This window comes from Biomphalaria glabrata, chromosome 2, assembly GCF_947242115.1.
Source record: "Biomphalaria glabrata chromosome 2, xgBioGlab47.1, whole genome shotgun sequence".
Lineage (NCBI taxonomy): Eukaryota > Metazoa > Mollusca > Gastropoda > Planorbidae > Biomphalaria > Biomphalaria glabrata.
This window is the reverse complement of record NC_074712.1, coordinates 31814838-31840475: the sequence shown is the minus strand read 5'-3', so window position 1 is coordinate 31840475 and position 25638 is coordinate 31814838. Positions and strand designations below refer to the sequence as shown.

The following is a 25638-nucleotide window of genomic DNA, read 5'->3' as shown; positions in this document are numbered from 1 at the left end:
AGGCAGTAGAAGTAAGTAGTAGAAGTAGGCAGTAGAAGTAAGTAGTAGAAGTAGGCAGTAGAAGTAGGCAGTAGAAGTAGGCAGTAGAAGTAAGTAGTAGAAGTAGGCAGTAGAAGTAGGCAGTAGAAGTAGGCAGTAGAAGTAAGTAGTAGAAGTAGGCAGTAGAAGTAAGTAGTAGAAGTAGGCAGTAGAAGTAAGTAGTAGAAGTAGGCAGTAGAAGTAGGCAGTAGAAGTAAGTAGTAGAAGTAGGCAGTAGAAGTAAGTAGTAGAAGTAGGCATTAGAAGTATGCAGTAGAAGTATGCAGTAGAAGTAGGCAGTAGAAGTAGGCAGTAGAAGTAGGCAGTAGAAGTAGGCAGTAGAAGTAAGTAGTAGAAGTAGGCAGTAGAAGTAGGCAGTAGAAGTAGGCAGTAGAAGTAGGCAGTAGAAGTAAGTAGTAGAAATAGGCAGTAGAAGTAAGTAGTAGAAGTAGGCAGTAGAAGTAGGCAGTAGAAGTAGGCAGTAGAAGTAGGCAGTATATCTCTGACCCTCTTTCGTTCATCAATCATCACCTGGACCGGATATAAGCATGTGGAGGCCCAGGGGCAGCACTTTTATTTTGGTGGAGGCCCAGGGGCAGCACTTTTATTTTGGTGGAGGCCCAGGGGCAGCACTTTTATTTTGGTGGAGGCCCAGGGGCAGGACTTTTATTTTGGTGGAGGCCCAGGGGCAGCACTTTTATTTTGGTGGAGGCCCAGGGGCAGGACTTTCATTTTAGAAACATATTTCATAAACATGTTTTAATGTTTTTTTAATTGTATATTTTTTGAGTTTGTGGAGGGTAAGGCCCATGTTAGACGTAAATCCGGAGCTGTATTGACTTATTCCCAGATGTATTGACTTATTCCCAGATGTATTGACTTATTCCCAGATGTATTGACTTATTCCCAGATGTATTGACTTATTCCCAGATGTATTGACTTATTCCCAGATGTATTGACTTATTCCCAGATGTATTGACTTATTCCCAGATGTATTGACTTATTCCCAGATGTATTGACTTATTCCCAGATGTATTGACTTATTCCCAGATGTATTGACTTATTCCCAGATGTAGTGACTTATTCCCAGATGTATTGACTTATTCAGATGTAGTGACTTATTCCCAGATGTATTGACTTATTCCCAGATGTATTGACTTATTCCCAGATGCTAAAAGTGTACACTTCTTAACCACGTTAGTTTTGCCAGCCGTAAAAATGCGAAAAAATGTTTTTAAAAAAACAACAACTTTAAAGTTTTTGACCCTTCGAAATTCGGATATATTTGTATCCCCTTTTTTGGATACCCAGTTCTTGTGGAGTCCCGGGGCTGTAGCCCCACCTGCCCTCCCTTAAATCCGGCCCTGATCAACACCGGCGTCTCTAATGCAATAAATGTCCCCAACGTACCTTCCATTTTACTTTATTAGACAAACAGGCCACGCCTTTCCACTTACACCACCCGTTCACGGGTACACATTCCAAACTCCGGGAATCCCTTGTTTATGAATTTATAGGATAAATAGCGTGACAGAAATAAGACTTGTTGACCTCGTTTTGTTGGTGACTAACCCACCTGGAATACATCTTCTTGCTGTGTGGTACACTGTCTATGAGTGGCGTTGCTAGGTATACGGAATATAGATCTAGCTCTACATTTGATAAGGTTAAATAGATTAATTTACTGAAGTCTACATTTCACTAGAAAAGAAACTGTTAGCAAGAAAATAAAAAGAATGCCATATTTTAGAATAAGAAAATAGAATAATAGTAAATTTCATTTTATTTTCCTTCTTTTTTTTTTAAATATATAATACGCCCCATATATGCCCTATACTTTAGTTAAAAAGTGTATATTTTTTGAGTTTGTGGAGGGTAAGGACCTGGCTTGACGCGCTGCCGAAAATCCGGAGATGCATTTATTTATTACGAGCACACCGCAAGCGGACAGTTTTGCCAACTTAGGATAAAAAATATCCGAAAACATAAACGCTTCTGATCACTCAAAATTTTGATTTGTTTATATTGTGGGGACCCGTCTCTCGTGGAGACCCCGTGACAGTAGCTCAGCCTTCTCTCAAATCCGGCCCTATATGTCCTTAAACAGATTTAATCTTTAAACTTCAGTACGTGACAATTCGATCACCTTATCGTGGAATATAATTTATATAAATCTATATCAAATATAAATATAGATAGCTATAATTCATCCAAAAAGGGCTATTGTTAGATCAACAAATATATATATATAGATCTATATATTATATATATATATATATATATATATATATATATATATATATATATATATATATATATATATATATATATATATATTGGGCCTATATATATATATATAGTTAGTTAGAAAGAAAATATAGATATCGTCTATATATAGATCTACATCTAGATTATATATCAACTAGATATATATCATAATAAATAGATCTTTTTACAGGATTTAAATTAGATTTTAGAGCTAGACCTTTAAATGTATATAGATCTATATTTAGATCTAGATCTCTTTTAGATTTTAAATATAAGCCTACCACATAGATCTACAAGTAGATTTAGATATAGATATGATCTCATAAGTAGACCTCTAGATCTAGTAGAAGTAGATTAGTTATGCGAAACGAGTTTCCTTACCTTCTTGCCTATCCGTTTAAGAATTAAAGCCAGAGGCATTTTTTTTTTACAAACTTGTATTTCGTTTTAAACTAAACAACTTGACCAAACAGAAATGTACCGAAAAGATACTGTCGTTAAAAAGGAAATCATACACACCAGAAAGAAAGAAATGACACTAAACATGACAACTTCTCCGATACAGGAGCGACGTGTTTCATTTGTGCTAACATTTTTACTATGCAATGTCAACTTAGCAGACTTTGGGCCGTGACACAGTTTTGAAATGGGCGATATCGATCACACGCTTAGGGCACTGTTGATACCTGGCTGTTAGCTTCCGTGGGCTGTTTTTTTTTTTTTTTACTTTCTCTGTTAGAACGTAAATTGATAATAGTTTACTTTTTAAAAGTTAATGAATTGACGTGTTTATTGTAATAAAACATTCAACCGAGGCAGCCAATGATCATCAAATGACATTTAAATTAAAGAAACTTTTTTTTTTAAACTTGATGTGACAATAATCGATTCTAAGCCAATAAAGTTATTTAGTAGGCTCGATACCATCACATAAAAACTTCAAACATGCAGCTGTTAAAGGCCATGATATACATACACTGCTATTTACACTCATAAATACATTATTGTGGAAAAACAAAAAATAAACTTTATAATGTGTGAGATAGTGCTTGTCGATGTATAAATATGTGTTTATGTGTAGCGAAAACGACAAACGTTGGATGTTATAGGCAGTTTATAGATCTGTTGTAGTTAAGCCTGGTGTATAGGAAAATGGTTTAATTTTCTCATGTAGTGACTAGTTTAGGTGATGAACTAGTACATTTATTTGGCTTTGAAATATTCTTAATTAAAATGTATTCATGATTAGATCTTATGTTATTTTGTTATAGTATACTGCTCTCTCTCTCTCTCTCTTTCTTTGTGTGTTTAATTCTCTTTTGTATATAATGTTAATTGTTTTAGAAGTTTCTTCATATACAATATGATTACGTTCCAGTTTACACCCCTTCCTTCTGGAGGATGACGATAGATTGGGCTTGAACTCACTACCATCGCAAAACCAGTACGAAGCGCATACTACATGACCCGCCAGCCAAACATTGTGATTCAGTAACTTTTTTGTTATTTATAGAATTGAGATACAAGTCTGTTGCCCCTACAATCCCCTCACCGTCTCTCCTCTCCAACCTCTTCAACGCCATGGGTTATTTAAATACATTAATGGCTCTAAACAATTGTAACACAAGACATCGTTTTCCTTTTCTATCCATGATTTTGTCTTGTGTATCAAGCCGTTGGGAAAACGAATCATTAAAAGCCATTGTTTTACCCACACTTCCAAATGTTATCACCATGGAAACTCAGAGATTGTGTTATCCCATTATCACACAAGCAGCAGCCAGTGGGCAGTAGCTCGTTGTTCATATTATTAGTATCCAATCAATGCAATCAATTACAGGTCTACTTATTTTCTGAGGCTTGAACTCTACAGACTATTAGTATTTAAGATTAGTGAACTCCTCTAAACTGTGTAAGAACCCCAGATTACTAACATCATTAGTCCCAGATGTTAACACTTGAGTCCGTGTAATGCAATAATATGGTGAGCCCAGATCAATGGGTTTTTCTGGATCGAGCATTAACAACAGAACCGCTTCAGTGAAGTTTTCAATTGAAATCAAGATCAATAACTTCAATGTTTCTCACATAGAAAATCGACGACTGATTTTTGGTGTCAGGTTGAACTATTGCCAGGGGTGTCTCCAAGTAGTTAAAAGAAAATCATACTCTATGGTCAACAAAGGGACAGAATGGGAACACAGAGAAAAATGCGGTACTAAGTGGCCCTCGACAAAATAGATTGAAGGACATCACATGATCAGTGCTTTGAATAAAGCAACAGCTGTAAGTCGAGCGGACATATGGCCAGATAAGAAAGGAAACTACAATATTGCCCTGATCAATACCTGCTCATATCAATTTCATAAAACTGGAAAAAAAAGAGGGGGGGAATAATAATAAGGTTGTCTTCGAGTACGAATATAAGGGAAGAATACAGTATTTCATGTGAGTGGGTAGACCCAGCTTTGACCTGCATATTTTGTCAGACTCAATGCAAACAAAGCCCTTGTCCACTGGGGCCACTTGAAACAAAGAAAAACAATCCTAAATGTAATGCGCAAGTATGGATATCTACACACCAGAGCAACGTTTGGCGTTAATTCGCGTTAAAAAGAAAAAAAAATATAGTAGAGATGGTAAAGCTACAAAATGTTAGTCAATGAAATCTACACTTCCTACTTCTATGTAGATCACCGGTTCGGTGCACCATTTACATTATTAATGGGGCACTGGTTTACAGTTGAGCGGAGAAACTACAGACTAATACTTGAACTATGATGAAATGACACAATCAATACACACATCGGGTGGTGCACAGAAACAAAGGATTACACCGTTTTTTCCAATTTACTATTGTTTTAGTATAGATAACATCTCCATGGCAACCTTAACGATAGACGGACCCAGTAATACAATTTGTTTCACCCACAATGCATCTCATTAATTTATAACGGTGTCATCTTGTTTTTGTCTTTCCTTGCTTGCAACACAACTAGAAGTAGAATTAAGACCATCCTTTGGGGAATTATTTATGTAAGTAGACAATAAAATCAACAAATAACTGAGCACAAAAGTACAAATGAGTTACGTTATAAAAATAAACAAAAACAATTAATGGAGTTCATGTTAGGCTATAACACCTAGGCGGCCTCTGTGGGTCAGCTGTTGTAGGCCTACTCACTAATAGCATTACACCCAAACGAACATCAGACTAACATATAAGTCGGAGATTAAATCCTGATTAACACGAAATGCCTTTCAAATTTCAATGATTTTGTTTTTTATGTTTGTACCAAACATGGGCGTAGCCAGGATTTTTTTTCGGGGGGGGGGTGAATTCCCCCCCCCGACCCCCCCCCCCCCGGCGAAAAAAAAAATTATATCTATTTATGTGTGTGTGTGTGTGTGTGTGTGTGAGTACAAAATCTTTATTACATTCTGACCCTTCATTCTTTCGGAAGACGTTTATTGTGCCCTAGAATAGGTTCTTCCATGAGTTAGTGGAAAAATTGTAGATTCTTCGACATTACTAGCAAAGGGGTCTGGGGGATCGCTAGGAGCTCCCCCAGCGTGGGGCGAAGCCCCGCCGCCAAGCACTATTTCTGATATTGAAAACCAACAAAATGCATATTCTGAGGTATCTACAGTGCTTTTTCCTGCTATTAAAAAGTTCTATTTCAAAAACCTAATGTGATATTCTTACTGACTTAGACCCTCCTACGCCGTTCGGAGCATTTGACGTCAAGCTGTTTCCATAAAAATCTGTCACTGGTAATGTCTGAAGCCTCTTTCCACCTACTATGAGGACCTTCATGAATGAGTGGCGTCAAGTTGTACTAGGATATCATTGCAACTCTTCTTATGCTTAATTCATTTTGTCGGAGAACATGTCCCGCAAACCTCATGCGTCGTTCTCTCACAATCTTACTAAGGGGTCGACTCCCAGTTCGGCATAGGATTTCCTTGATTTAGACCCGATCTCTATAACTGACTCCTAAAATCTGTCTTAGCCATTTTTGTTGAGCTACATTTAGTGTTTTTCGATTTCGGTAGATGACTATTCACTGCAGTTTATTAAGGGAGCCCTGCCACTGGTAAAAATGTGTAATCTCTCTTGAATACGCTCTTGGAATTAAGTGACTGTAGTTTGCTTTAGATTTTATATCGGAAAGAGAAGTTTTAACGTCAAAATCTTCTGTTGGGGGTTTTCCACCTCAAAATGCTCTGTAGGGGGATCTTAAACTCAAAACCATCTGGAGGGGTTTAAAACTTTAAAAAAAAGCCATCTGTAGAAGAAGGGTTTAAACTCAAAACCCCCGATTGGCTTGGCTACGCTCAAATAATTTTAGTGTGTAATTTGCTTTTTTTTTTATATTGAAGATGTATTTTTAGCACCAAACCCCTCTGAATGGGGGTTTAAACTCAAAACCCTTTTCGGCAACGTTCATAGCATTTTGAGTGCGTAATTTGCTTTTTTTCTTACACTGAAGATGTATTTAAATTTATCCTCAAACCCCACTGGAGGGGAGTTTAAACTCAAAACCCCTTTGACTACACTCATAACATTTTTAGTGTATAATTTGCTTTGTTTTTATTATTAAAGAGATATTTTTTACCTTCAAACCCCGCTGAAGTGGGGTTTAAACTCAAAACTGAGTCAAAACAATTTAGCCACGCTCATAACATTTTGAGTGAGTAATTAGCTGCTTTTTTTTTATATATCAAAGAGGGGGTTTACCGTAAATTTTAGACGGGGTTTTAAAATCAAAATCTTCCTTAACTGTGCTCTTGGAATTAGGGGATTTTCGTTTGCATTTTTTTCTGTTTTGTTTTATAGAAGAGGGGGAGTTAACTGCAAAAACCCCAGGTAGGGGGTTTAAAACTCAAAACCCCTGGTAGGGGGTTTTAAACTCAAAACCCCTAGTAGGTTTTTTTTTAACTCAACCCCTCTGGTAGGGGTTTTAAACTCGAACACCCCCCCCCCCCCGGTAGGGGTTTTTAAACTCGAAACCCCCTGGTAGGGGGTTTTAAACTCAAAACCCCCTGGTAGGCGGTTTTAAACTCAAAATCCCCTGGTAGGCGGTTTTAAACTTATAACCCCTTTGGTTGTGCTGGGGCAAGTGATGGTTTAGTATTAAAATCTCACCTAAAATAAACAAAATCAAAGCAAAAAATTAGTCACTAAATTCCGACTCCCCCCCTTCGGGGGGGGGGGGGGGAGGGGATTTCATTTCGGGGGGGGGGGGGGGTTTGAACCCCAACCCCCCCCCCCCCTGGCTACGCCCATGGTACCAAAGACCTATTCAAGACTTTAATGTTTTCAATCGCAAATTTTCGACACTTCGGAACGGGACATTTAATTGTGTGATTGCCATGAAATGCCATGTGTGTGTTTAGATATAGCCTTTTAAAAAAGAAAGCTTCAACAATATTTCCAATAAAAAATATTTTCGCACGAGTTTCCATTTGCCAAACATCTAGACATGTAGAACTCACAGCTTTTGACCCTCGCTGGTTGCAAAGCTCGTGAGACCGACTTTGCCATGTCTGAGAAGTAATGCGCCACAGAAAATGGTCGAACGAAGCTTGAAGGAAGCTCTTTTCAAAAGATTGACTAGTAGGTCAGCCATTTCAATGTAAAGAGACTTGATCATAATGTATAGACTACTGTTGTTTATCGTTTCCTTCTGATCCACGTGATCACCCTGGTTGTACATTTCAAAACAACACATCTCAGTCTATAAGGGCCTTATACTAACCATGAATGTATGCAGGAATAAAACATGATCGAAGCAGTCTATTTGAAAACAAAAGATATACTGTATAGATCTATATGAATGATAAGTGTCTCTATTGTGTTTCTTTGAAGCATATATTTTAAAATCTTTATCTTCTAATCTTTATTGATTCTTTTTTTTTTATCTACGAACTAAAGAAAGAGGAAGTCTAGCCCGTTGTAAATAACATTTTAAAGAACGTTTACTGTATGTAAATTTATATTTTGCAGGGTCAAGCAGCCGACCAATGTGATTGACTGCCTGGTCATCCAATATGAGCACGACAAGCGACTTGTCGTTGAAATCGTTAAGTTTGTCAAGAGGTAATTGTCATTATTTCCACCTCGCTAAGCATTCGAAATTTCCATCGAAGGAGATGGTCTTCACACAGTAATGATATATATTATTATAAACAGAATATACATTATAGACCTATATTTTTTTTTATGTTGTTATGGCGTGTGTGTGTGTGTGTGAAGTATAAAAAAAAGTAAAGTTCTCCTTTGAGATCTTGCTATCTATAGGGCAGATGTAAAAGTCTTCTGTTTCTATGGCCTACGGTTAAAGAGAGTGTCATGTGGCTAGCACAACGACAAACCCACTTTACTTTTCCAACTAATGTCAAGCACCCATTAGAGTTCGTGGTCTCAGGGGCATCTAAAAGTCCCGAAGCTAAAAATCCTAGTCTTTACTGAGATTCGAACCCCAGTCATCTCGGTTCGAAAGCCAAGCGCTTATCCACTCATCCACCACGCTTCTCATGTTAAATTATGGCAGATAATTTGTTTCTATTAGCTCAATAGTCTCTGATGTAACCACGAGGAAGCCTGTCGCAGTTGATGTTATAAATAGAGGAGTGTAAGTTTGAGCTGTTGACGAGTGTCAGAGAGATGTGTAGTGTAAAGTGAGTTGTATTGTGTTAAAACTATTCAAGATAACATTTCACGCGTGTTTTTTCATACATCTACGCTGAAGTCAAAAGCTGTTTGTTTTGTCATAAAAAGTTATGCTCATTTTTACAAAGCTTATATCAACTCTGTCTGTCTTGTAAAAAGTTTGTAAACCCAATGTCGGATCAAGCTGAAAATTTACACAAATTATTTCTTTTCCTGACAATACAAATATCAATTTTTAAAAACTTAACTATTAATTAATTATCTATTGGTAATTCATTATTGTGTTTGTCATCTCGAACAAGGGAAAGAACGGGACATTTAATTGTGTGATTGCCATGAAATGCCATGTGTGTGTTTAGATATAGCCTTTTAAAAAAGAAAGCTTCAACAATATTTCCAATAAAAAATATTTTCGCACGAGTTTCCATTTGCCAAACATCTAGACATGTAGAACTCACAGCTTTTGACCCTCGCTGGTTGCAAAGCTCGTGAGACCGACTTTGCCATGTCTGAGAAGTAATGCGCCACAGAAAATGGTCGAACGAAGCTTGAAGGAAGCTCTTTTCAAAAGATTGACTAGTAGGTCAGCCATTTCAATGTAAAGAGACTTGAACATAATGTATAGACTACTGTTGTTTATCGTTTCCTTCTGATCCACGTGATCACCCTGGTTGTACATTTCAAAACAACACATCTCAGTCTATAAGGGCCTTATACTAACCATGAATGTATGCAGGAATAAAACATGATCGAAGCAGTCTATTTGAAAACAAAAGATATACTGTATAGATCTATATGAATGATAAGTGTCTCTATTGTGTTTCTTTGAAGCATATATTTTAAAATCTTTATCTTCTAATCTTTATTGATTCTTTTTTTTTATCTACGAACTAAAGAAAGAGGAAGTCTAGCCCGTTGTAAATAACATTTTAAAGAACGTTTACTGTATGTAAATTTATATTTTGCAGGGTCAAGCAGCCGACCAATGTGATTGACTGCCTGGTCATCCAATATGAGCACGACAAGCGACTTGTCGTTGAAATCGTTAAGTTTGTCAAGAGGTAATTGTCATTATTTCCACCTCGCTAAGCATTCGAAATTTCCATCGAAGGAGATGGTCTTCACACAGTAATGATATATATTATTATAAACAGAATATACATTATAGACCTATATTTTTTTTTATGTTGTTATGGCGTGTGTGTGTGTGTGTGAAGTATAAAAAAAAGTAAAGTTCTCCTTTGAGATCTTGCTATCTATAGGGCAGATGTAAAAGTCTTCTGTTTCTATGGCCTACGGTTAAAGAGAGTGTCATGTGGCTAGCACAACGACAAACCCACTTTACTTTTCCAACTAATGTCAAGCACCCATTAGAGTTCGTGGTCTCAGGGGCATCTAAAAGTCCCGAAGCTAAAAATCCTAGTCTTTACTGAGATTCGAACCCCAGTCATCTCGGTTCGAAAGCCAAGCGCTTATCCACTCATCCACCACGCTTCTCATGTTAAATTATGGCAGATAATTTGTTTCTATTAGCTCAATAGTCTCTGATGTAACCACGAGGAAGCCTGTCGCAGTTGATGTTATAAATAGAGGAGTGTAAGTTTGAGCTGTTGACGAGTGTCAGAGAGATGTGTAGTGTAAAGTGAGTTGTATTGTGTTAAAACTATTCAAGATAACATTTCACGCGTGTTTTTTCATACATCTACGCTGAAGTCAAAAGCTGTTTGTTTTGTCATAAAAAGTTATGCTCATTTTTACAAAGCTTATATCAACTCTGTCTGTCTTGTAAAAAGTTTGTAAACCCAATGTCGGATCAAGCTGAAAATTTACACAAATTATTTCTTTTCCTGACAATACAAATATCAATTTTTAAAAACTTAACTATTAATTAATTATCTATTGGTAATTCATTATTGTGTTTGTCATCTCGAACAAGGGACTGAAGTAGTGGTATAGGCCGGATTAGTCCCCTTATATGTCGCCGTCTGAGTCTTAGTAAACACAAACATGAAATACAATGAGAGTTTAGAAACAATACATAACTATACAATCTTCTATGTTCATAAGAGCTTCACTAGCGGAGTGGTTACAATGTTTGCTTGAAGAGGCTTGAGTCATAAGTTCGAATTCAAGTCGTTCCCCCTGCGGCGCTACAAATCTCAAAAAACTGTATCGGATATTCCGTTCCTTTGGTCACATCAGCTGCGTGGAGAGAGGAGGAACTGATGTGTGAGCGATATCGTTCTGACCATAAACAATTAAACAATGCCCATTCTTGAAGTAATGTCCGAAACAAACAAGTGAAGCCAATGTTTTCCATTGAAATGTGATCTGCTTGTCCACACTGATCCTAGCTAAACCAATTTAACTGACCACTAATCATACCGGTCATACAGTTTGTTTAATACTGTATTGTATTGTATTGTATTCAATAGTGTCAGATCACTAAAGCACGGGTATAACGTGATTACATTGTAATAAACTACTAACCTTCTAAACTGTCCACTGGCCTTATCTGCGCGTCAATCAGCCCCCCCATTCAGCGAATTCACTTGTCTGTGGACAATTTCTATGTAGGTACAAGTGAAGATCGTTTAGTAAGTGTATAAAGGTGGACAATTATTTTTTTTTCCACTGTTAAATGCAGACAGGTTTTTAAAAAGTATATATAGGAGTCCGGCGTCTTTCTAGAAGGGAAAAACGTCTGTACAATTTTCATGGTAATCACAAGTATATAGAATATTATCGACGTTTAGAGATTATTCAACACTTTGTCGCTATCAGTTCGTTAGATGGAATTGTGTGTATGAAACCGATGGTACTAAGTATTCCATTATAAGAAAAAAGGTTGTAAAGGTAATAGAACAAACTTAAACTTTACTGCAAACTTCATGAAAAGAAAAAAAAAAGTAAAATCTGGTTTAATCTTGATTCATAGTCGTTATCAGAGATCTGTATAGCAAACAAACAGCTTCAGACCTCAACGGCAGTTGTTTAATGTAAAAAAAAAAAAAGAGTTCGTATGCTACTTGCTCGGACGTAGTAGTGGTAACTTAAACTCAACGAATATAAGAGCTGATTCAGGGCCGGGCTTGGATACTTGGAGGCCCTAAGCAAAGTAAATTTGGTGGCCCCAAACGAAATAGAAAAAAAAAATAAACAGAGAAAAAAAAACGCAATTTCAAACCTAGTGTACTCCAACAAAAGCATTGGACACAAGTTTCACTATTTCTTCTCTATGTTTTGAGTCCTAGGCGAGGCCCCTACTAATCGGAGGCCCTAAGCGGCTGCCTAGTTTGCCTATGCCTAAGGCCGGCCCTGACTGATTATATAATGAATTTTGGTAGAAGTAGAATGAATGACGCCTCTTCTTTTCAATGGTCGACTCCTACTTCTGAGCCACTCGTCATTGAGTAAAATTAATGATTGTTGGGAACAGAAACTATGGAAATAAAAACAATTTGGAACCCAGAGTAAGTGTATACTGTCATTGTGTATACTGTCATTGTGTATACTGTCATTGTGTATATTGTCAGTGTGTATACTGTCATTGTGTATACTGTCATTGTGTATATTGTCATTGTGTATATTGTCATTGTGTATACTGTCATTGTGTATACTACACTGTCATTGTGTATACTGTCATTGTCTATACTGTCATTGTGTATACTGTCATTGTGTATACTGTCATTGTGTATACTGTCATTGTGTATACTGTCATTGTGTATACTGTCATTGTGTATATTGTCAGTGTGTATACTGTCATTGTGTATACTGTCATTGTGTATACTGTCATTGTGTATATTGTCAGTGTGTATACTGTCATTGTGTATACTGTCATTGTGTATACTGTCATTGTGTATATTGTCAGTGTGTATACTGTCATTGTGTATACTGTCATTGTGTATACTGTCATTGTGTATATTGTCAGTGTGTATACTGTCATTGTGTATATTGTCATTGTGTATATTGTCATTGTGTATACTGTCAGTATGTACTTTGATCTTTTAGTAGATGGAGAGCCTTTGGATAGAGGAGTTGATGAAGACTAAGAGTCTCAATTCTCGCCTATGGAAAAAAATCCTTCCCAATTGGTCGAGTGTATCAATGGCTTTAACATGTGTGTTTTTTTTTTTGTTTCGTTTTCTGTTAGCCTCGTGCAGTATCTACTGTAATAGTATACCGACAATAGAGTAGCTATAACAAAAAAAAAAAAACACGAAATACTAGCTTTAATATATTGTTTTTTAAAAATCTGTAGAAATACAAATATAAATAGAATGTGAATTTTTAGTTTTATAAAATCTAAGCGCGCACCATATAGAGTAGGCCTACTATTGATCTGAAACCTTTTTTTTTCGAGTGAGGAAATTAAACAAAAATTTTTTAGTGTGTGAGCTTGCGCTCCCACAGCTATTTTTATATGTAATTTTATTTTTCTACTTTTATAGGTCAGAGCTATTTTATGTATTCTATTTTTTATAGGCTAGTGCCAGAATTAATATTTGTACTTCCACTTTTTGTTATATGGGTTAGGGCGGGTAGTATAAATAGTTAAATCCATGCTACATTCTGGACAGTTGACCAGCGGTCAGAAAAGTATATCACTGTCTGTGTGACAGTTATTGATCTTGGTGATCTGGCGTATACTTATTTAATCATTTCTATATTTCTGTACCTGTGAAGGCCTGTAAGTGTAGAAATATATTATATTTTCTTTTACTAGATCTATGTCACACTGTGTGTAAATATGCTAGATATATTTTAATTTAGTTTTATTTTCTAGTTGGCAGTTGTTCCCAACATGCTGTATTAAAAATGGCGGCGCCCAGCTTAGCCTGATATGAATATGTTGTTCATGCTCTAGATCTAGTATAATATATGATTTTGTATTTATAGTTTTGCATTAATGTATTGCAGGCTATTGTTACTTCTGAAATACATGCTGCTGGAGATAACTGCTGCATCTAATATTGCTGCTATTACTCTGCCCTGCTATAATTGCTGCTGTCCTGTAGATCTAGCTAGATTAGTGTTATTTTGTTTCTTGTTTCTGTAGTGTTAATTAGACTTGGTGTGTGCTTAGCCGACTTAGCGAGGCTTAGTGGCTTAGTCTGTTCTTAGTGAAGTAATACTACTTAGTAAGGTACTAACTAAGGTGTTCTTGTTTTAGTTATAGTTATTGGTTGGTTGTAGTAGTAGAATCTTGTAGATCTAGTCTAGTTTATCCTAGGGTGTTAGTGTAGATCTAGGTCTAGTGTAGTAGTTGTAGTGATTTAGTTAGATAGTTGGTTTGATCAGTTTGTGTTAGATAGTTGGTTTGGTTAGTTTGTTAGTGTTTGTAGTGGTGTAGATTTAGAGGGTTTTAGTTAGTTGTTTGGGTTTTAGTTTACATATTATTTTATTATTGATTTTTTTTTTGTGTATGTAAATAAAGTTTCATTTTGTTTATTTATCCTAAAGTAAAGTATCGTTTGTGCTTTCATTTAGTTTAGGTTAGTATGTCTGGTTACTTAGGTGACTCTAGCCCCTTGGTCGTAGACTGAGGTGTCACAGATTGAGCCCACCCAGTAGCGCTAACATCTGCCTACTGTATAAAATTTAATGTTGAGCAGAGAAAAGGTCTCATCCAGCGCCTCCTGACCTGCTCACAATTGTTTGCAAGTTAAAACATATGCACATCATTATTTGGACAGGCAGATACACAGGGATGAAAACAACGTTGAATAATTGACATTTTTCAGTCTAGACTTCCGGTCTGAAGATGGGCCTGGAAATGGAGGGGGCGAATACAGGAGTTAACATACAAATTACGATTCGTTTAATAATACATTGCATGGGCGTAGCCGCGGAGGGGTGGGGGCTCAACAGGGGGGGGTAATTTTGTGACTGATTTTTACTTTGATTTTGTTTATGTTAGGTGACATTTTAATATTAAACCATCACTTGCCCCAACACAGCCAAGGGGGGTTTTGAGTTTTAAATCCCCTTCCAGGGAGTTTTGCGGTTAAACCACCCTCTTTTATAAAACAAAAAAATGCAAACGACAATCTACAAATTCAAAGAGCATAGCTAAGGGGTGTTTTGATTTTAAAATTCCCTCCGAAATTTTATTTACGATAAAACCCCCTCCTTATTATAAGACTAAAGCATACATCAATCACCAGATTCTATGAGCGTAGCCTAGAGGGGTTTTGAGATTAAACCCCCCTCCTTCAGCGGGCTTTAAGTTTAAAACCCTTCTAGATGGTTTTGAGTCTAAAACCCTCCTCCAGCGGGGCTTGAAGCTAAAAACCACCTCTTCAATATAAAAAAAGCAAATTACACACTCAAAATTTTATGAGCGTAGCCAAAGGGGGGGGGGTGAGTTTAAACCCCCATCCAGCGGGGTTTGAAGGGGTTTTCAATATAAAATAAAGTCAAATTACACACTAAACTTCTATGAGCGTAGTGAAAGTGTGTGGGGTGGGTTGTGTTTAAAAGATAAAACCCCCTCCAGATGGTTTTTAGTTTAAAATCCCCTACAGATAGCGTTGAGGTTGAAAACCCCCTCTTCAATATTATTCTAAAGCAAGCTACAGCCACCAAATTTTATGAGCGTAGCAAAAGGGGTTTTGAGTTTGTTTAAAAAAATTGTTTTAGTTTAAAACTCCCCTAACAGATGGTTTTGACGATAAAACTTCCCTTTTCTTTATAAAATCTAAAGCAAACTACATCCACTAAATTCCAAGAGCGTAGCCAAGAGAAGTTACAAATTTCTACCAGTCGCTGGGCTCCATTAATAAAGAGCAATGAATAACATGAAATTCATCTGCCAAAATTGAATTGGCTCAACAAAGATGGCTAAGACGGATTTTAGAAGTCAGTTATAGAGATCGGGTCTCAATCAAGGAAATCCTATGCCAAACTTAGTCGACCACTTAGTGATGTTGTGACAGAGCGTCGCATGAGGTTTGCGGGACATCTTCTCCGACAAAAGAAATTACGCATACCAAGAGTTGCGATGACATGGAAGCCATTACGAGGAAAGCGCAAACAGGGACATCCTCGTATAACTTGGCACCACACTTTCCTGGTGGATCTCAGAGCATTGGACCCAGGTAAGAAGAGGCTTCAGACATTGCCAGTGACAGATTTTTGTGGAGACGGCTTGCCGCCCAATGCACCGAACTAAGTAAGAAAAGCAGATTAGGTTTTTGAATTAAAATTGTTTAATAGCAGGATAATGCACTGTAGATACCTCAGAATATGCATTTGTTTTAAAGACCGGAAATAGTGCCTGTCGGCGGGGCTCAGCTCGAACCTCGCTTGGGGAACTCACAGCGCTCTCCCAGATCTCCTGCTTGCAAGGGCGGGGTGTCTACAGTTTTTCCAATACAGTTTATACACACACGCACACACAAATATATATATGTGGCGCGGGAGAAATCCCTCCACTCCCGCCCCGAAAAAACTCCTGGCTGCGCCAATGATACATTGTGTCTGTCTTTATGCATAAATTAACGTCAGTACTCCATTGTTTTATTTTCATATCGCTTTCTCTTCTTTTTCTCTCTTTGTTGCTTGAAATATGTAAACCAGATTTTAAGCATCAAAGTGTAAACAAAGTTCAGATTACTGCGATCAACTTAACTTTCGGTGAGAACAGTGGAACGCAAACACATGCAAAATTACATTAGATATAGGTCAGTGAGTGATTCGTGGTACCAAGTCAACCGTTAACGTATGCCACCATTGTGTGACGGGGTTATTATCCTTTAATTAACTACCCTAATCAATACAATTGACTAAATCGATCCATCTGCTGGTTTCTGTTACATTAGACCTAGCTATTTTAAGAATGTTCAAATTCTCTATGCATGTTATGTTGCTAATGCACGATTTGATAAATTCCATTAAATATTAATTGTAATCAGCTGGAGCCGTTGATAAGCATTGTTAAACATATAAAATAATAAACGTCATGAGTTCGAAATGTGATGTCTATGTGATACATTAGGGCAGTGATGCCCTAACTACGGCTTGCGGGCCAGATCCGGCCCGCGACGTGGTTCTGACAGGTCCGCCAAAACATCAGCACAAAATGTAGAAAATATAAAGAAAAAGGTTGAAAAATGTATTTCACGTTTCCTTTGATGTAGTTCATACTAATCTATTGTCTTGTTAGTTATTCGTGCTAATTTTTTTTTTCTATAAGAACACAAGTTGTTGTATTTTTTTCATCGAAAAGAATTGACAGTTGTTTTTAGAGTTATTTTAGAGTCTTGGACGATTCAGCGGCTGTCTTGAGCTAGCTGTGTCCTTGACATCCCATGTGTATAACGCAGCGCATCTTTTCTGCATCATTTTGGTTCAGGTACTGCTGACATCAACATGATAGGTGCCATTCCATGTAACATTTGTAGCCTACATTAAGGAAATGAGAGTATCGAAGAATTGGAGGTTAAAACTTCCAGAACAAGTGGACAAATCTTTATTAAATGTAAATTAACATGACAACATGTTTGATTTGTACAGAAAGTGTGGCTGTTTTAAAGAACATAACATAAAAAGGCATTCTATAACAAACCATTACAAAAATATGGAAGCACTGTCAGCTTAAGCCGCTAAGGAAAGAGTCGCTAAGTTACGTCTAGAGTTGAGCGAGTGACGAAAGTATTTACCAAGAAGTCAAGAAAATGAGTCGACTGTAATACAGAGTTGATCACATTAAAAGAAGAGAATTGAAGCATAAAAAAGTGATGGCTAGCAATGATGGAATAAAATCGGCCTGAAAAAAATGCAATTGAAGCTGTCAGCCTTTCTGGCATGACAATTGCAAAACGAGTGGACAATGTTGATAAAAATCTCCATTCAAAACTAAATGACAGAGCAACAGATTTGGAAATAATTACTACTGACACTGAGGAGTGTCCCAAACTGGAACTGATTGACTTAGAAAGCCAGACTTCCCAGCTTGAGAAATTTCGAACAATACAGACATAAGATCTCTTCGCCGTGTTGTCTACATAAACCTTGCACATTTCCGAAAACAATTGCTGTGTAGGATCACAATGTTTACAAGTACTTAATTTAGTAGAAAAACTGTTTCATTTATAAGACACTTGAAACCCTTGTTACATAATTTACGTATGGCTGGATCCTTGGGATTGTTATAAAACTATTTAAAATGGTTTAGTCTCTATTTCATTTTTCTGTATCTTTTTTCATTAATGTGGCCCACGACACGAGTGTTAGAAATTAAAATGGCCCACAGACTGTATAAGGTTGGGCATCACTGCATTAGGGATATAAAATCTTTTACTTGCTGATAGACTTCTTGAAAAAGAACTGTAAAAATTAAAAATAAGGGACTGTCTATGTGATACATTAGGGCTATAAAGTCTTTTACTTGTTGATAGACTTGACAAAACTGTCGAAATAAAAAATAAGGGACTTCACTCTCCCGCTTTCTTGATGACCAAAACATTCAGTAATAAACTGAGCTATTACGTTTCAACCACCAGTTGACCTTGACCTTAGTCTGTTGGACCGTTGGGGCACCATGCAAGATTTGTCGACCGTCTTTCTCCATTCCTCTCTGTCTTTTGCCATAGTTAGAACCTCTTTCAACGGCAGGACCACCAATTCTCCCATGTCGTCCTCCATCGCTCTCCCCCCCCCCCCCCACAGGCACTGCTCTCCGAAGGAAGGTCCCTGCGAGCCCCGAAGACCGTGCAATATGGCCTTAGATTTTTAGCTTGCGTTTTTTTTTTTACGATACTTAGCATTCCTGTCTCTAATCTGTTTGTTTAACTACATACCGAATAATAATAATTATAATTGTATCTATATTGCGCTGTTAACAAACATAACGTAGGATCTATCTATATTGCGCTGTTAACAAACATAATGTAGGATCTATCTATATTGCGCTGTTAACAAACACAATGTAGGATCTATCTATATTGCGCTGTTAACTAACATAATGTAGGATCTATCTATATTGCGCTGTTAACAAACACAATGTAGGATCTATCTATATTGCGCTGTTAACCAACACAATGTAGGATCTATCTATATTGCGCTGTTAACAAACACAATGTAGGATCTATCTATATTGCGCTGTTAACAAACATAATGTAGGATCTATCTATATTGCGCTGTTAACAAACACAATTTAGGATCTATCTATATTGCGCTGTTAACTAACATAATGTAGGATCTATCTATATTGCGCTGTTAACAAACACAATGTAGGATCTATCTATATTGCGCTGTTAACCAACACAATGTAGGATCTATCTATATTGCGCTGTTAACAAACATAATGTAGGATCTATCTATATTGCGCTGTTAACAAACACAATGTAGGATCTATCTATATTGCGCTGTTAACAAACACAATGTAGGATCTATCTATATTGCGCTGTTAACAAACACAATGTAGGATCTATCTATATTGCGCTGTTAACCAACACAATGTAGGATCTATCTATATTGCGCTGTTAACAAACATAATGTAGGATATATCTATATTGCGCTGTTAACAAACACAATGTAGGATCTATCTATATTGCGCTGTTAACAAACACAATATAGGATCTATCTATATTGCGCTGTTAACCAACACAATGTAGGATCTATGCGCTATAGTAACATAACAGACACGAACAAGAGCGTGAAAATAACAATCTAATCCAGTGTTTCCCAAACTTTTTCCTTAACGGAACACTTCGCACATTCGGAGTATTTAGCGGAACACTTTGCTTATTTTTTTAGAGAGATTAATTCACGTGGTGGCTTAATATTTAATTCTTCCAGTAGTTCGTGGAACACCTATAAAGGCTCATTTGGTCCATGCACTGAAAAACCTCCCAAACTGTAACTTCTAAGGGAGATAAGAGGCACAACTAAAAGCGTTGAGTCTATGGAGCAGAGGGTTCTAAGAAGGACATAAAAATATATAGGTCTGTGGTATCAATAAAATACGAGGCTCATCAACCGCCATTTACCTTGATCTGAAAACGAGACTTGATACCCTAAAGGTAACCTTTGTTTTTAAAAATATAAATGAATTAGATGTAAGTAAAGTTCCCCTTTCAGACCTTGTGGTCTATAAGGCAGATGATGTAAAAGTCATCTGTTTCTGTTGCTTACGGTTAACGAGGATGTCATGTGGCCAGCTCAACTACCAACCGCCTTTACTCAACTAATGTCAGGTACCCATTAGAGCTGGGTGGACTCAAAGGCGCCCGAAGATACCCGAAGATACCCAAATTGAAAATCTCAGTCGTCACCAGGATTCGAACCGCGGTACGGAAGCCAAGCACTTTATAGCTCACCACTTTATCTCTTTTAATCCTAGTTTCTATTTGAATGGTCTTTTTAATGTTTTGGGTGTTTTTAATTCCACCATTTGTTTAATACTTGCTTTTGGAAAAGACGATAACATTTTTTATCTAGAATCAGGCTTAACTTCTCATTTTCTGCCCTATAGATCCCAAGGTCTGAAAGATGTACTTTTACCTCTACTTTACAGCCTCACTTTCACGTGTCAACTAATAATGGCGTGTTGTTTTTTTCAGCCTTTGACTATTTGATGCAATTTTTTAAATTCTTCTTATCAGCTTGCAAATTCGTCATGAAATCATCCTGTTGCAAAGGTCAGCATGCACGCTGGTCTATGAGGTTTAGCCAGTACAATGACCGATAGGCTTTAGTTAGACCAGCAGTTTCAATGTTCGCATTTAAAGTTGAATAAATCCTGGAGATTTTTTCCCTGGCCTCCATTGTAAAAAAATAAATCCTCTTTTACAATGCTCTGTCAAACACACATTGCCGTAGTCTGTGAAAACCCCACTTCCTCACCCGTTGCCTCAACCAACTAGCCCATAACTCACTACCTTGACGAGCTTAGTCCGTCAACCATTGTTTCAACCAACTAACGCCTCCCCTTTGCATTTAGGAACTAGCCCCCTCACCCACTACTTTAACCAACTAGTCAGTCAAACAGTAACGTCCTTAGTTCGCAAACTGTTTCAGTAATATTGAATTGAACTTTCTGTTCAAATAGGCAAGTTGGAAGAAAAACAAAAGGACTGCCATTTGTTTACGTACTCAATGAAAACTGGAGAACAAGATTTTGGCGCAGCTGTTTCGGAGCCACCGTTTATGGCACCGGACTCTCTCTACAATGGCTGCGCAAAAACAGTCGAGCCTACTAGCTGCGGCGTGTTCCTCAATTAGAGAATAATAATGCAAGTATTGTGTTCAAACATATTTACATTAATCTGAAAATAATACTCACTCTTAATTTATCCACATACTTTTGGACACCCATTTTGACCGCTGCCCAGTACAAGTGTCGAGACCCAGACACTCTCATGTGTTCACTGGGGGTGACACTGGCAGGAAGAGAACAAAAACAAAGACAAAGATAACAAGCAAATATTTAAAAAAATATATATCCTTTAAAAAAGAAAACAAAACAAAACACCTATCTAAGGGGAAGAACTCCGCACTTACAATTATATCTCTCAATAATGTAGAAGATATTTCTCTTATTCGATAACAACCACATTAATCAATTACCAATAATTAATTAACTAATTGGTTAATTTTTTCATTTTCGTGTCTTGTCTATTCCAATGAATATTTGTGTAAAGTTTTAACATGATCCGAGAATGGATGTGGGAGAAATAACGTGTACAAACCAAACAGAGTGAGCTGATATAAGCTTTGTACAGACCGTATCTTGATGTGAATCCAATACGTAAACCAGATCCATTTATATTAGATAGATAGATAGATAGATAGATAGATAGATAGATAGATAGATAGATAGATAGATAGATAGATAGACAGACAGACAGACAGACAGACAGATAGATAGATAGATAGATAGATAGATAGATAGATAGATAGATAGATAGATAGATAGATAGATAGATAGATAGATAGATAGATAGATAATGGATAGATGGATAGATAACGTTAAATTGTTTTGTTATCAGTAGCTACTGTAACAGAAAAAAAAACTTACTTTGGTTTCGTACAAATGAATTATGACAGTTATTTTCTCAGAAAGCCAAATCCTAGACCTTAAGAAGAACCTTATCAATGTTGTTCTACTTAGTTGAACCTATATACACCGTTCTGGCAACTTAACAATGAACACTCGCAATCGCGGCGTTCAATCAGGGGGTCATTGTCGTCGAGTGTTTGATTTATTGATCTCGTTGAAAAGGGGAGAAAATAAGTAAATCGTATGCAACGAGTTAATTTTCATGATTACCTCCCATTGTTGTTTCAGTTAATAAAAATAATTCTTTGGTTTATATCTAAGTAAATAAGTAGATCTAAATCAACATACGATTAATAATTGTAAAATGCAGAGAACTTCAAGACGTCATTTTAGAAAGGCGGGGTACATGAAGAACGGACTTAATTAAATATGTGAGGAAAGCTGTTAAACTAGACCGTTAGTAAAAAGTTCTTCTATCTGTTCTAAGTTAATTACCAGTTATTTATAATGCACCACATTTGTATACTCTGATACTTGCAAACAGTTTAGTGGACAATCTGTATACTAGAACAAAACATTACAACTATCGAGAACTTTCATCAGAACATATTACCTCCCCATGTGCTAGTATACTTTGTTTAATTAATTATAGAAATCAATGATTCAGTTCCTACACACTCTTTCTAATAGTTAAAAAAAAATAATCTGAATAATGTATATCGACAATTTTCACTAATTTTATCCAGCTGAAATTTCGAATATAAACTGCGTGAATTTTTTTTTTATTTCAAAAAGATCACTACATCAATGTTACATTAATAAAAAAACAAAGTATTTACTATTTACCGTTAAAGTGTCTACTACATAATGAATAACAATGTATTTTTTCTCATTCCTTAGCATCAGTAATAACCCTTTTTGCATACCACCACCCTCATACAAACGTAAAAGAAAATTATTATAAAAAAAAAAATAATAATACATAATATACCCGAAGTGGTCCGCTAATGCAGGTAAAAGAAGCGGGTCCCCGTACCCTGTAAGGAATAATATTATATGATTATGAAAAACTACTTATTAAATTTGTTGTAAATTATATTCGACTAATATGGTTACTAAATAAATTTTTCTCTTTAATAAAATAAACATTTTTATGTAAAAACATTTTTTGACAAAAAAAATCTAAAATCGTTTACATAAATGTGTTAAAAATATACTAAATAGTAACCTCCATTACTAAATAGTCTCCCGTGTCTTTTTTTTTTTTTTTTTACTATTATAATAGTGAATACTTGTCAAATTTATGAAAAAAAAATGCTTGCATAGATGATTTTAAAAATTAAATTTTTCGCTTTCAGAAAATAAAAAAGTATCCGTTGCATCACAACTTTGAAAGATCTAAACCATCATGATATTGATTTTTAATCTTTTCTAAACGGGACGGACGGACAGACAGACCAAACAAAACTAATAGTGGTTATTCCCCTTTCGGGGGACCGCTAAAAATGAATATTACTTCTATAGTTCATCATCTAGATACAGTTACACGATTAACATAGCACAATAAAGGGCTGTTTATCATATGGGACTATTAACCAGGAACAGTAATTCTAGGCCAATGCGTTGGGTGTTAATACAGCATAGTAGTGTTAGGAAAAGGGAGGTCATTATGAATATGAACAGTAATTCTAGGCCAATGCGTTGGGTGTTAATACAGCATAGTAGTGTTAGGAAAAGGGAGGTCATTATGAATATGAAGGCCTTGGACGACTTTCTCGTCAGTATCTCGATAGGTCTGATGCAGTAAACATTGATTTTATGTGCATTTAGGCCTAAACAATGTCACGACAGAGTTTCGTGTGTGTGTGTTTTTTGGATGTTTTTTTCTCGTAAAGAATAATTTACCAGACAAAAAAAAAAACAAAGTTCATATCTTTTGAAAGAAATCGTAGTCTACAAACTATAGCTTGTTACACTCCAATAAGGACTGACATTGAAACATTTTCCGTCGAGTTTCATATTTGGAATAGCTCTGTGTCTCTATTTGACTATCTCCTTCTACGTCTCAAGAGACGATCTTTTCACCATGCAACTTCTCACGTGACAAAGAGGCCAGGTTGGGCAGTTTCACTTCATCATCCTTCTGATGCGATCCAGGACCACTTCTTTAGAGTTGTCCACCTCGTGGATCTCAACTGTGCTTGTTTTTAAACCTCCAAACTGTTGCTTGCATACGTCAATGGACGACCAGCAGTTCTTTACAATTCTTCAATTTTCTTCTGTGTTAAGTTTCATTTTTTGTTCTGTGTGATGCACTAGTACGTGCAGTAGGCTACAGCTAATACTGAATGCTGTAAAAGATTTCTAGGGAATAATTGATGGTTTCCTCGGCTATAGTTCAACGAATACTATTGTTTTGAGGTGCGTGGTGTGCATCTTAAGTCAGATCAGAATGGTACTAAAGCTTCAAAGTTTAGCTCTTACATCTCCTAGATAATGCACATTACAATGTGGTTTCTGGACACATCTATTACGTTTTAAAGCGCATCCTAAAAGTGGTTTTAATAGTTGCACATAACGCTTCTAGGGGGCACATCATGAAATGTAAAACAATTTCACATCTGCCCACAGTCACACTGACCAAACATCTATTTCTAAAACAATTTCTAAAGAAGATGACTAGGTCTTGTAGACGTGGAGGACTAATGTTCAATGTATTGGCCCCAGGACAGAAATATTAGCGCGTGCCTCGACTGAAGTGTTCACGGTGTAGCCTACACTGAAACAAATTGTGTACATGTCTATTTAGCGTGCCCAAACCATCTCAAGCCCTTAGGGAAGTAATTGATTCAAGCTTCACACAAAAGATACATAACTACATTCCTTTTTTTTTTTTTAAAGTAATATAGTTTATCTCAATAAGTGGGAAGCGTGGTCGAAAAGCTAAGTACGCCTGAACTCGGCTTGGCTACCTATGAAGGGGGCTCGAGGTTCGACACCCGACTCGAGCAGAGTTGTGCTTACTGAGCGCCTACAGGCAGCACGGAAAACCTTCTCCCAGAAACCCACTCCCACTGGTCCACAAATGAGATTGGACCATTGCGTTCAGCGCATGCTATAAGCATGAAAGTAGAGCTATATAAAAGCAATACTTATTATTATTTATTTATATTATTAATTAATTATGAAACGATCAAGACTTTTAACAATGTCTATACGTAGATTGTCCTAGAAACACTAACAAAGCATTCCAAATAATATAAAAAATACATGGAATTGAAAGAATACAAGTGTGGACATTTCTTGTAGACATCTATTTTACACAATAGAACACAAGTACAGGGCTCAATGGATACTGTATCTGAATACTCTTTGTGTATGGATTTCAAACTGTTAACTTACAATACGAATGCAGAAATACAAAGTTTTTGTTTAGTCTTTCAAATGGTTCTGATTCAATAAAACTCTCTTCACCTGCAATATTGCATCCTAGATTAGCCAATGTCTTAACTATGTGTTGGAACATAAGTTTGGAAGATATCATTAGGAATTCAAACCTTATCAAAGTCCTAATTTTTATCCTCATGTAATCTACTTGAGGTGAATCTATTCCCACAACTTTTGTGTTAGTGTAAGAGTTAAGTAAAAGCAAATGAAACCATGGAAACTA

General features: G+C 36.5%; 1 protein-coding gene across 2 annotated transcripts in view; it reads right to left on the bottom strand.

The window, feature by feature from the left end:
- The window catches only part of LOC129924566 (uncharacterized), a 44617-nt gene extending 22374 nt beyond the window's left edge, over window positions 1-22243 (bottom strand). The window contains exons 1-2 of one of the 2 annotated variants that reach the window (XM_056020072.1): window positions 21987-22243; window positions 21252-21348 (exon numbers count right to left, since the gene is read on the bottom strand). In XM_056020072.1, the coding sequence (XP_055876047.1) occupies window positions 21252-21329 (78 nt within the window). In that variant the 5' untranslated portion in view covers window positions 21330-21348; window positions 21987-22243. Of the gene's footprint in view, window positions 1-2667; window positions 3222-21251; window positions 21349-21986 lie in introns of those variants that run through there. The other variant, XM_056020073.1, reaches the window with a different exon arrangement.
- Between the last annotated feature and the right edge of the window lie 3395 nt (window positions 22244-25638).